The following is a 13,438-nucleotide window of genomic DNA, read 5'->3' on the forward strand; positions in this document are numbered from 1 at the left end:
TGAGCTCTGGATGTTGTTGCAGCATCAGCAGGGCCCTGCTTTGATCCTTGGGCCGTTCCGAGGCTCCTCGTCCCCGCCGGAATGGAGGTGTCGTAAGCAGGGTAAGTTCTCCGGGAGCTCTGTGGGTGTTTGGGGCAGGTGATGTTTCTGGAGAGAGTGAAATCTTCAAGAGACAAACACAAAAACCAGCTGTTCAAAAGGAGAAGGTTTTTCTGTCGTGCTTGTTTCTGTTTTTCTAGTTTATAAACCCTGAGCTGTGCCACGCCGACTCTTTGGGCATTCAGGAGTGAAGAAAGATAGACCTGATTTCATTTGTATTTGCCAGCCCCAAATCACTGTTGCACTTCCTAATTCCTGTGCCAAGGGGATCCAAAATATAATATCATACAGGCCAAACTTTATTACATTCATCTTCCACTGAAAGTTTCAGTTACTGTGGAGACCGTTGAAAGTAAAATCCCCAGACCTTTTAGAATAGTTTTTATTTCAACTCAGTAAAATTTCTTCTTTTTATTTAATTCAGAAATAAGCTTAAAGCACTTTTCCTCAGGGAAAAACATTGCTTTTCAGAGTCTTTTGAAACTTCTGTTAGGAAAAACCTTCATAGAAAAGAACAAATGTCTCCCCGAGAAGCAAATGATTTTTTGATAGTGCATACTAATGCCCCTCAAAAGTTTAAAAATCTTACAAAAATATGAAACTCTTTTTTATCAAGTGAAACTTTCTGCTGATAGGACTCATAATGCTTTAAGTAATGCACAAAAGTCAAAATGAAGTTTTATCAGCTTTCCCCTCGGGGAGGGGAATTTCTTTTTTATGAGCCAGTAAGAAATTAGGTCGCAGGTGCTGGCAAGTGTCATGGGCTGTTTGGAAGGATCCTGTGAATGGAACAGCTATTGACAGTCACTTCCACTCCTCTGCCCCCAGGGAAGAAGAGACCTTTGTGCCACGATATCACAGCTGAGGGTTTCTTTTGATTTGTAGGATTCTCTGCTTAACCACTTCTTTTATAGTTATTGAGCTGTGAAGTTATAGGTATGTATGATTTTTCTTGTTCTCAGGCAAGCATAAGGTGAGTCTGTGATAGTGTGTAAAGTGCCTGCTTACTGTAGGAATGGCAGAATCCCATTCACCATTACAGATAAATACTCTGCTGGGGGTCAGATACCAAGTCCTCGATGTCCTCAGATCCCCTTCAAAGTAATTCTCAATACTATAAATCAATGCAGTGGTTTTGTCTTGCTGCCGACTTCAAATAAGCCACTTCCCTGGTGGCCTGTAAGTAACAATTAACTTGATAATGGGAGTAGAAAATAGTTACAATAAAAGACAACGCTCCATATCAGGTTACATAAGTGACATGATGTGACACTTTTCAGGCTGTTGCACTATTTTTCTCTACATGTCATAGATTAGAGAAAATGATAGTGCCCTGGAAGCTGCTGATGAAGGCCCTGGCTTAGTTTTCCTGTAAGCATACAATTAATCGTGATTAAAAATGAAGCAGACGCTACCTCAGCACTGTAACGAGGTACCTCTGCTGTTGTGCCTGCAGTTATTTACTTGTGCAGGCTGAGATCTCATTTAAAACAAGCTTGCTTTTTGGCTGACACTACAGTCAAATGTCCTGTGTGCTTTTGAAAGCTTAGCCCCTGTATACAAAAGTGAAAATCTTTTTCCTTCCCAGAGTGTTTTCTTGTACTGCTGATGGTTCAGCAGCCCTTCATCATCCAGTACAGCTCCAATGCTATCTTTGACTATTTTCATCTCTCCTAAATGATGCAGCCTGTGCTTGAGCCACTGCTAAAATCTCTGTGGTGAACACTGGCTGCAGATGAGGCTTTGAGCTGCTGCCCTTGCAGAAACGTGTTGCCGTGTCTGAGCAGCTCCAGCATCACTCACAAAGGAGAGGCTCTTCCCTGTGGCCACTGTGTGCTTTAGACATTTAACCTTGGTCTTTATTTCTCCAGCTCTTCCTGCCACTCTCTCTGACCCCTCTGACTTTGCTCACCTCCCAGCTGTGCCCCTCTCAATTTGGCAACTCCTTTTGCTGACACACTTTTGGAATTTTTAGTCTGTTTCCAGTTATTCTCTTGCTTTAAAGTCACTCATTTAGTGCAGCTGTTTAATACCCATCTCCATCATATTCTGGTCCCCTCATATGTGATTTATGTCCAGTGCCACATTTGCCTCTTCCTTGAGATGGGAAATGTCTTTGTCCATACACTGCTTTGTATTCTTAAAGTACTTAGTAAGAAGTAAATAGCAGAATTATTTATGAACTGAGTAAGACAACAGTCATTTGTTTTAGCTGTGTTAAGACTAAATGTTTATCAGTGTATTCACTGACACAACATGTGTCTAGAGACTACGTGAATTGCATTTCCAATGGCACAGACAAAAACCTTTCTCCTGCCTCGACTGTGTAATATCCAAGTTCAGTTCTTTTGTGCATTTACTGTAGTGAAAGCTACAGCGTACTTTGTATGCAAGTGTACTAAGTAAAAATATTTTCTCTTTGTAAATTATTTCTATGGAAGTTGTGATATGAATTCTTAGGAAATGCATCCAAACCAGGCGCGTTTCCAAGTTGCTCTAGTGTGAACACATCTATCAATGGTAGAAAACACAATAAAAATTTATTTCCATGCCTATTTCTTAAGCCAACCTTTGCAAGGTAAGGACTCCTTTCCAATATTTGAAATTCCTATTCCATTTAGTGCCAAGAAACGACAGCTGCACTTACATGTGTTTGGGCCCTGTAAGTTCTCAGTTCTCTGTATGTGGGATTGAAAATTCCCATAATTAAACATTTGTTGTTTATGCATTAATAGACTCTATTCAAATATCAATGTATTTGATATTCCTGGCTCCTCTCTCACACCAGGTGTCATGTCTTTTCAAACACACTCCTCAATCTGCTTTTTGTATCTTGATATTCCCATAATGAAGGAATCCTGGAAGGAATCACCGACAGCACTGTGACAGGAGCAGAAAGTTTTGTGTGTACATTTGTCACATTAAGGAGAGTGGAGTAGGAGGGAAGAAATGTGTAGTTCATTTTGTGCAAACTTGCAGGCAAATTATTTTTGCCATTTGTCCTTGGGTATGGAGGGCACTCCCCTCATTTCCTGGGAAATGCATCCCTGACCTCGTAATGGTTTTTACATTCAGTGAATTTTAATGTATCCTGAACTCACCTTCTCGCTTTCAAATTATCCTGGGTGATTTAAAATGATGCCCTTGAGTGTTAGATTGAGAAACAGGGAGATAGTTATTCATTATTACTTATAGAATTCATGCTGTGGGTGTTCAGAAGCAGGTAATGTGCATTAAGATCCTTTTGTGTCATGTGGTGGTGACAATTTCCATCCAGTAGAATCACGATTTTTTTTTCTTTTTCCTGAAGAAATGTTGAGAAATGTCACCAGGACACAAACATTCTGGATATTATGCATGTGATGGTTTAGCTGAGCTCAACCTGGGCATTGGATTCAGTCTCTTACTTCAGCTATTCTAAGGCAGTGAAAAGTTTCAAGGATTTTGTTGTTCACTACCTTTCGTGTCTGGAACCTTCCTTCAAATGTTGTATCAGTTGCACAGACCTTCTTGAAATTTTTATGGAATTTACCACTTTTCTGAAATTGTCTTGGACAAAGCAGACTACTGAGATTAACTGTAAATATTCACAAACTTTAGAGGTACTTCTAAAAGTCATTGAGCTCTTTTCTTCTCTGAATAACATCCACTGTTGTTGTGATTGACAGATCCCCTTCAGTTTAATTTAGGCACAGGCTTGAATTTATACTTCTACTGGTGCCACTTTTAATGGTACTTCTCCTAGAATTAAATTTAATGAGTCAAGTATAAAACCCTCCTGCTTTGATACATGAAATGGCATGTCCTTAACAACTGAAAAATGAAAAACTTAAAAAAAGCCCAATCAATATTTGTGTGTTTATTTGTGTATAAATAAGCAATTTGGTCACTATACTTCCTTCAAATGAACAGGAGTCAAGTAACCATGAAATCTCTCTGCTGCAGGAACATGATTAAAGATAACAACGAAGTTGTTCCACTAATGGGCAAGAAAACAAATCCATCTGGAATTCCCCCTTCAAACCAGCAAGAGAAAAAGGTGACTGAAAGCACCCCCACGAAGAAAAGGTAGGACTCAGCTCAGCCTAAACCACTAAAACTCCCTGGTTTATCTCCTTTAGTTGATGTTGGCACTGAAATACCACTGACATCTGTATTTACACTGCAAATATGAATGAGAGAGACCTGGTAACACAAGATGCCTTCACATGACCATGCTTATGCTGTTTATGAGTGGAAGAGTTAGGAACACATATGATGTGTTTACTCTAATGGGACAAATATTTAACCCTTGTCCCAGAGCCATCAGGCTCATATACCAGTCTTTAAAGTCTGTTTCTGATCTATTTTGATTAACAATACTTCATTGTTTTATAAAATATTCACTTTAATTCATAATTTATATTAGAGATTAATGAAGGGACTAAGGGTTTGTATTTAATATGAGTGGGGAAATATAAGCTGTAATTCCTGCCTGATACCATGCTATTGAAGGGAACTAAGTTGCTGTAGAGCGAGGATGAATTTTCATTCATAAACTTTTCACTCTGGATGATAATTACCAGTTATTATGGCAATTTCTGAAACTCTGAAGGCCTAGGCAATTGTGGCTGTTCTGACATTTATAATTCTCAATAATCAGAGGAATCACTTTTCACAGAAATGGTGCCATTAGTTATTTGAGACCCACTGCCTGGGTGGTCCAATTTGTCTTTCTGTCATTAAATTCCAAAAGAGAAGCTCTTTGGTGGCATATGGGGGAGACGAGGTGTCTGAACAGCTCGTGATACACCCAGTACTTCAAAAAGGGGCAGTTCCATGGGAGATTGTGTGGTTGTAAGAACACTGCCAAACCCAAGCCCTTAATTACTTACCTCATATCTCACATTCAATTTTGTGGCCTCCATAACAGTAACCTTGGGGTTTTTCCCACCTCTCACACCAAGAGAGGTGTGGCCCACAACATTCCTGTGATACACAGCACCAAGGTCCCGTGAATTTTAATGCTGGGGTTTAACATGTTCTATTAATTATATGTTCCTGTGCTGCTTTATCCTGTTGCTGCAAGACACTTCCTCCAACTGTACCACCAGCAGCTGCTGCACTTCCAGGGTGGCATCTCTCACTCAACAAAATGTACTGGCAATATGCATTTTCTTGAAAGACAATGACATTCTCTTCTTGAAGGCTCAGGAATTTGGACTAACAGTATATAATTAAGTACAGGAAAACTGGGAGGAGGCTGCAAACGTTGTCAGAGCCTGCTGATGTTTGTGGGCAGTGCACCAGGGCCATGTAAGCACTTGGGTATTTGCTGGCAGCTCTCCAACTGCTTTGCACGGTGGCTTTGGGGTTTTTTTTCCCCCATGATATCCCCAGGTAACCCACATGCCAGGGTAGGTGAGGTCTGGCAGCCTCCAAAAGAGGGTTCACTCCATAGCTGCTGTACCTGCCAAAACCTTCAGCAGGAACACACTGCTGGGAGAGCAGGAGCTGCTCTGAGACATCAGCCTGTGATGCACTGTCCCCTCAGGTGAGAAGGTCCAGCAGAGCCTAGGCCTTGGCACTTCTGGCTTTAGGGAGCCTCACTGTAGCCTTCAAGAAGTCCCTGTTGGGACAGCTCCTGCACTTCATGGTCAGGGAATGCAAAAAACCAGGATGAACCCCTGTTTTTTCCACTCCTCCACAATCCCTCTGCCAAGTCCAGACCTCAGTGAAACAGCAGTGACTGGCACAAGTGATGGTCCTGGTTCTGTCTGGGTTTTTCCTACCCCCTGCCCAGGTAATTTCAGGGACACAGTCCTGCTCACCAGAAGTGACATTTTACTTGCTGTCTGCTTAGAACACATTCACAGGCATATCTCAAATGTTAAAAGGTCATAAAAGTTTAAATAACTACACACTGAATTATCACTTGGGTCACCAAGCCATTGGAAAGTGAGATGAATTAGGTCATGCTGGTTTTAGCAAACATCAGCAGGTTGTTCAGTAGGGTTCTAATAACACTACATTTTAGCATTAGTACATGTACTTGACTTCAACAGGATTCTTTGGGGAAGATGCAGTTAAAAAAGAGAAACAAATCCCCTGTGGACTAAATCATAAATATTAAACGAATTGAAAGCATTTTCCAGGTGACTACTGGAACATTTTTAGAAATGTAACACAGTTTCTGAACAACAGCCCATGTGGGAGTTGCTACACCCACCACTGGAACTTCTCTCCCTGTGGTGAACTGTAGCAATGTTTTAGTGAGATCCAGTAATACCAAGCCATTGATTTTTGCCTCTCAACTCTGCAGGCTTTTAAAGGATGATATCTTGCTGTTCTTTTCATTTGCCTTTTCTGTGTTGCTTCAAATTATATTTTTCACTATAAATAATTACATATATATTTATATAATTATTTATCAGGAAAAAAATAGTTAAATGTCATGCATGACTGTCAAGAGGACACAGTCAGTCCTGGCTGGTGGAAATGCCTGATGTCATTTAACATGTGACCTTTCAAACATTCTGATTTCATCATTATCACTGCTGATGGGTTTGAAATGATCCATCTGATGGCTCCTGGCTGGAGAAACAGGGAGTAGGATGCAGTAGATTAAAAAGCAGTTGTGTGTGTGTAGCTGGGCAGTGACTGGGATTGCATTTGGCTCTTTGCACTGGAGCTGAATGCAAGGCTGGTTTAGGGCTGCTGGGGTTGCTCTCAGACATGTCAGGATCTGATGCTATGTGTTCTAAAAATACCTTAGGAATTTTACCCATCTGCCAGCATGAACGAGCTGGGCACAGTGCTGGAGGTTGGGATCTCCCCAGGGGAAAGCAGAAAAGCCTCTGTTCCAGCATCTTGTTAGGTAATGCCAGAAAAGATTAATTGTCAAGCCTGCCCTAGGTATGTACTTGTAGAGCTCTGCTTGGTCTGTGGTTGGACTTGTCTTTTATTACTAATATTTTTTAAATGCACTGTCTTCAACAGTTCCCACTTTTTCCTGGAGATTGATGGTTTTGAAAGCAATGCCACTCCAAATAACACATCTCCCCCTGTGTTTTCAAAACCAATGGATTCAAATATTCGACCCTGGTAAGTTATGATGCATCTGCAATAGTCAGACTGCAAATATATCTATTTTCTTTCCAGCAGCTACTCCTTATTTCCCCTTAGACTCCAGGGCTAGAATTTCACATGAGTTTTCGTAGCTTCTGGTCACTTCAAAGACAGAACTTCACTGGAGTCCATTGTTGATCAGTATCTTTATCTACTGCTGACACTTGCATGGAATAAATCAGGCCTCAGTTTTGAGTAATTTTAAAATCAGTACTTTTTTTATTCTTAGCCTGTCATTAATGATACATTAGAACAAACTCCACAGCTTAATTTAGCAAACCCTGTTCCCAGCTGGGTGCTGACGTCCTCCCTCTATTGCTCATTAGCAATCAAACAACATGGAAATGCTGAGTGTGAAATATTTAAAGCAGCCATTTATGCTGAATGAATAGAGGAAAATTATGACTGGGAAGAATGCACATCATTTTTAAAAATGTGTGAGGTGCCAACAGCCAATAACGATGAATAAAGGGAAATATGTAACAAATCTGCCAAAAGCCCAGAATGGCCAAAGGTTTTTGTGTTTCTGATGGGTGTCTGCTCAGCTTTTTGGAATTAGCTGACAACCTGATTTTGGTTTCAGAGGAGAGGTATCCAAATTTCTTCCTCTCATTCAGGGGCTGACCTGCACAAGACACACACAGTTTTTGCCAGAGATTCCTCAGTTTTCTGCAGGAATGACAGATGGGATAAAACCAGACTCTGAGCTCCCAGCTTTAGTTCAAAGGGAAGGGAATTCCTTCAGAGCAGTGCTGGACACTTGCATGGCTGTCCATGCATCTGTTTTGTCAATAACTTATAGTTCAGATTCCTGAAATTATTAACCTGAGGTAGTTCATCAAATCTGAACCTTGCAGAAAACAAAAATAAAAGTAAGAAAAATTATATTGAGTTTTAAAGTCAGATCTGCTTGTAAGGCTGTCTGGAAATTATGTACAGCAATTACAAAATACCAATTCCATTGAAATTCTCTAAATATATTACCTAAATACGTATTTAAGGCCCAGTCCTCAACTTTTTTTTAGCTGCAGCTTCCATTCAAGTCAGCCACAAAGTGTTCCTGAGTTGCCAACAGTGTTCTGTGTAGTAAAACTTCAGGTAAATCACTTCCATTCTGGGTTTGCAACCCACATGCTTCTACTAATTTAGCACTTGTTTTGTGGCAAATGACAAATTAAGCATGTGAAAAGGAAGATTGTAGCATTCAGGATGATGCATAAAATGCAGTGATCATTTAAAAAAAAAAAAGGAAGAAAAAACTTCTCACATTTTCAGGATCTGTAGCGAAATAATATAACACAAAGCAGATTGCTTTTCTAATGTGTTTTCTAAAAATATAATAAAATCCTGTGAGTCTCTCAATTTTTACCACTTATTTTAAAATTCATGTGGGAGATAAAATTCCAATGTTAAAATGCACAATTTCAAATTAGACTAATTTTAGCTCTGCTGTAGATACTGCCTCCTACCACTGACTGATTCTTCATGCAGTTTGCTGAAATATCTTTTAATATCTTTGCACATGTGCTTTTCTGTTTTCTTTAGTGCTTCTGGAAATGGGGAAGACATGGATTCCCCACAGTCTCTTCAGGATGATGCCACTGAGTATAGTCCTAATGTGGACAGTTGCTGGTGAGTGGAGACAGGAATATTTCTCAGTACATTTTCAGCAGATTAAGTTTATGACAGGGAAGATATTCCTTATTTTACCTGCCATTGTTTAAGGAAAAAGGTCACGTGTGTGCACACATTTCTGATTCCTCTATAATTAAATGTTGAATTAAACAACTCTAATCTCTGCTATTCTCAGATTTCATGCTTAGTGTGAGGATTCTTCATACATAAAGTCTGTTTTCTAGATGACAACACAGGACCTACACACCATGCACAGCTTGGCATGAGCTGGGGGTGTTTCTGACTGGGGGAATTATTAAATCATTCTTATTCCAGAATAATGGATGATCAGGAAAGAGGTGTTAGATATGAGGTTAAAAACTATCTTCTGCTGGAGTGCAGCATCAGGAACCTCAGCACTGAAGTCAGTGAGTTGTGGGCAGATCAGAGAAGTATTTCTCAGCCTTTGTTCTGGGTGAACTGGTGAGAACACAAAACAAAATACTTGAAAAATGTGCTGGTTTATTATAAAACACTTCAATAACCACTTACCTGCAAATAAGCAAACTGGGAAACGTTCTGTGAGATCCATGCCGAGATATATGTGGAAGCAGGGCAGGTATGTGTTGTCTGAGGCAAGTAATTGTATTTTTATTCCCTCTTCAGTAGAAAATAACATAAAAAAATAGTAAATGTAATCAGGAATTTCGTTATTTCTTACAATCCAGTGCTAACATGTCCCAGGGACCTGAGCAGACCAGTGCCAGGAAGAAGCTGAAGCGATTCCTGTTCCGGGCAGTGTCAGAGGGGAACGTGGAGGAGCTGCAGCGTCTGCTGGGGGAGCTGAAGGAGCGATCCAGTGCCTGCACAAACATGACTGTGCCAGGTGAGGGGTGCAGATACCCAGGGGAAGATTGTTGGCTCTTCTGGCAGCACATTTGTAGCCTAAAACTGGGAATTATCTCTGTGCAGCAGCTACTCCCCTGTGAATTTGGATCTGTCTGGAGTTATGGTGGTGGAATGTCCAACGGGAAAACCAGTGGCAAAGAGTTTATGTTCATATATATCCTTCAGGTTTCACCCCTAATTAACAAAAGTTTAGTAAATCATGCTGATCTAATCCTAAAATTTCACTCTTGTAGATTATCTGATGAAAAAATTCACAGCTTCAGATACCGGCAAAACTTGTCTGATGAAAGCTCTGCTGAACATCAACGAGAACACAAATGAGATAGTGAATATGCTCCTGTCCTTTGCAGAAGAAAATGGTATTCTGGAGAGATTTATCAATGCAGCTTACACAGAAGAGGCATATAAAGGTACTGCCATCTGATACCAGTTTCAGGTATATGGTTAAACATACCATCCATAAAATACCATTCTCCTCAAACACTCTAATGATGGTTTAAATTCCTAAACTAACTTTAATTCATTTATTCACTGTGAAATATCATTGATATTTCAGAATGTACTTGAGAGATTCCTGTGTCTGTTTTTCCAGGCCAGACAGCTCTAAATATTGCCATTGAGAGGAGACAGTATGAAATAACCCAGAGCCTCATAGAAAAAGGAGCTGATGTCAATGCCCATGCCCAGGGTATTTTCTTTAATCCCAAACATAAGCATGAAGGCTTTTATTTTGGTAAGTGGAAATGTGATCTTTCTGGAAAAGTTAGGAAGGAATACCCAAAGCTTTTATAAAACAAGAGCTTAACTCAATACAATCAATACATAAATGTACTTTCATATGTTAAGATTCTTAACACAGTCACTCTTTTATAATCTGATTTGTAATAAAACATGAACACATGTTGTATTTTATGATTTTGTAGGTGAAACTGCGCTGGCATTAGCTGCCTGTACCAACCAACCAGACATAATTCAACTGTTAATGGACAATGCCAGGACTAATATTTCTTCTCAGGATTCCAGAGGAAACAATATCCTCCATGCATTAGTTACTGTGGCAGAGGACTCCAAAACTCAGAATGACTTTGTAATCAGAATGTATGATATGATATTGTTGAAAAGTAAAGACAAAAATTTGGAAACAACAAAGAATAAGGAGGGTTTGACACCACTACAGTTGGCTGCAAAAACTGGGAAATTAGAGGTGGGTATTATTTCAGAAGCATCTAAGAGAAACTAGTGCTCTGACACTTCCTTTTTCAGCCTGGTTATGCTGTTATGTATCAGTAGTATTTAGTGAGCTGATTTTGTTTAAAACACAAGCAAACATTTTCATTGCCACCTTGCTTCTACCTTTCAAGGTTTCCCTGTAACTCCCCCTCTCTGTACAAAATATACATTGTTTAAAAACAGCTTGGCAAACCCTTCTGTTGCACAGAAACTCAGAAATTCTGCATTTATTACCATATTGCACTTATGCAGTCTTTGAACAGTTTCAGAAAACTCACTGGAACTGCTCTGTTACACTGCTGTAGAATTTGTTTTTCAGAAATCTGCTGAACTGTAAAAAATTGGCAATGGGATGATTTAGAAAAGAATTGTTTGAGCTGAAGGAAGACATAAATGAACACATGGAAAATTTTGCTTTTATCCTTTAGAAAAATTACTCTGACAGAAAATATGGAGGCATTAGAAACTCTGTATTTAATTCTTGGAGGTCTTTCATCTCCAACACACAATTACAAATACACTGACTTTGCACAACTGTACAAAATGTGACAGGCAAAAGGTTGGGGTTTGGGCCGGTATGTTCATGTGCTTTCCCCTTTCCCATGACCAACACAGCTGCTCACAAATGATCCTGTTAATGTTTTAGATTCTGAAATACATCCTGAGCAGAGAGATCAGAGAGAAGCCAAACAGGAGCCTGTCAAGAAAATTCACAGACTGGGCTTATGGTCCTGTTCAGTCTTCTCTGTATGACCTGACAGAACTGGACACCACTGCAGACAACTCAGTGCTGGAAATCATTGTCTATAACACAAATATTGGTGTAAGTTACCTATTTTTAAAATACAGATCCATTTTTTCCTGACAGTACACTCATTTCAGATGTGTTAGTCTATGTATTCCAATGAATTACTTGTAAAAGTAAACTGTAATTTTTGTTCTCGGTTTTTGTATTGGGAGCAAGATAAATTTTATACCTCCTGTAGATGGTCACCTGTAAGTGAATATGCATTCAGCTCCTGAAACATGGGCTAGGCATTTTGGGAATGTCTTTTCCTACATTAGAAGCATTAATTTACCTTGTGTTTAAGTATGGCCAAGCTGGTCAGGCCAAATAAACTTCACTTAATAGGTATGTATTTTACATGTTTAGGAGTGTTTGCTTTTCAAAGCCAGAATTTTACATTTGCTGAATTCTAATACTGCCATAAAACCATAAGACCAGAATTTCACATGGCAATTTTATCTCAATCATAACTTACCAGACAGAGAATGGCAGGTTACCCCAGCATGAGTGGGAGCTGTCCCATTGCATCTTGTCACGTTGGGGTCTGACCCGTCTCTGAGCACAGATGTGTTTCTGGATCAGAAAGGGTGGGAACTGAATGAAATGCACAAAGTACATGACTGAAATTCAAGTCTTAATTGGTTTATTTTGGGGTTTTTTTCCCCTACAGAACCGTCATGAAATGCTGACTTTGGAGCCTCTGAATTCCCTCCTGCGAATGAAATGGAAGAAGTTTGCACGACACATGTTTTTTATGTCGTGCTGTTTTTATTTCCTGTACAATGTAACTTTAACATTAGTTTCCTACCACAGGCCTAATGAAAATAAAGTGAGTACAGTGACTGAATCTCACTAAATTTCACTGACTTAAAATGCAGTAGGGTTTCCTGAATTATACTGAAAATGCTAAACCAGAAGCAGTTGTGGGAATATCTGACTGTGGGGAGACCAGGCTCTGCCACGTCAGGTACCTGGAAGGAAGGAGAGCAGTAAGAGGATATAACTACATTTGCATTTTGTGAAAATGACCCAAAATACAAATACATGACACAAAGACAGGTTGTTAAATTTCTAAAAGTGTGGAGAAGGTATTTTTCTGTTAAGAGAGAAACTTCTGCTATTTCAAATACATATCTGTGAAGGGGCTAATTCTTTAAATCCACCGTGAAAAAAATCCTTACAGAAAGGGAAAGAAATTGTGTACCCATGTGGGGAGGTTTCTTGTTGCTTTGCCTTTTACCCTTCAGGTAAAACTGAGTCTTTAATTTTGGACCTGTCTTGCAGGCTCCACCTTATCCACTTGCTCTGACACGTGGAGTGGGATGGCTGCAGCTGTCAGGACAGGTGATGGTTATGTTAGGAGCAATATTTTTAGCCATTAAGGAGGTAAGACTTTTTATTAACAAATATATCAATAACTACATGAAGAACTTCTCTAGATTTATGAACATGCTGCTGCTGACTTTATTGATATCCACAATACATGTGGAGTATCTTTGATATGTGTAACTTTTTAAGTCTTTGGCACAATACATCCCTTACCAGAATGACCCTGGTTGTATATTTGAATGCACCTGTATTGCTCTGTGAAACAGCTATGAGGGTGTTTTCCCTTCAAATTTTCAAGGCAGAGATTTGATATTTTTATAACATCAACATTGTCAAATTACTGGCTTTAAGGACACTTTTGAA

The 13,438-nt window shown here is 39.6% G+C and overlaps 2 protein-coding genes across 4 annotated transcripts in view; one reads left to right on the plus strand and one right to left on the minus strand.

Moving 5' to 3' along the window:
• Window positions 1–13,438, plus strand: part of TRPV3 (transient receptor potential cation channel subfamily V member 3) — a 19,470-nt gene continuing 6,032 nt past the window's right edge. For both annotated transcript variants that reach the window (XR_004360491.1, XM_032707570.1), the window contains exons 1-11: window positions 1–101; window positions 4,045–4,167; window positions 7,078–7,182; window positions 8,752–8,838; window positions 9,549–9,706; window positions 9,963–10,139; window positions 10,322–10,462; window positions 10,653–10,933; window positions 11,606–11,782; window positions 12,417–12,575; window positions 13,031–13,132. Coding sequence is in view for 1 of the 2 variants with exons in the window: in XM_032707570.1 (XP_032563461.1) it covers window positions 4,049–4,167; window positions 7,078–7,182; window positions 8,752–8,838; window positions 9,549–9,706; window positions 9,963–10,139; window positions 10,322–10,462; window positions 10,653–10,933; window positions 11,606–11,782; window positions 12,417–12,575; window positions 13,031–13,132 (1,506 nt within the window). In the remaining variant the exon portion in view is untranslated. The remainder of the gene's footprint in view (window positions 102–4,044; window positions 4,168–7,077; window positions 7,183–8,751; window positions 8,839–9,548; window positions 9,707–9,962; window positions 10,140–10,321; window positions 10,463–10,652; window positions 10,934–11,605; window positions 11,783–12,416; window positions 12,576–13,030; window positions 13,133–13,438) is intronic.
• The window catches only part of ASPA (aspartoacylase), a 27,152-nt gene continuing 15,622 nt past the window's right edge, over window positions 1,909–13,438 (minus strand). For both annotated transcript variants that reach the window (XM_032707602.1, XM_032707603.1), the window contains exon 8: window positions 1,909–1,919. The gene's annotated coding sequence lies outside the window, so the exon portion shown is untranslated. The remainder of the gene's footprint in view (window positions 1,920–13,438) is intronic.

This window comes from Chiroxiphia lanceolata, chromosome 20 (genome assembly GCF_009829145.1).
Source record: "Chiroxiphia lanceolata isolate bChiLan1 chromosome 20, bChiLan1.pri, whole genome shotgun sequence".
NCBI lineage: Eukaryota > Metazoa > Chordata > Aves > Passeriformes > Pipridae > Chiroxiphia > Chiroxiphia lanceolata.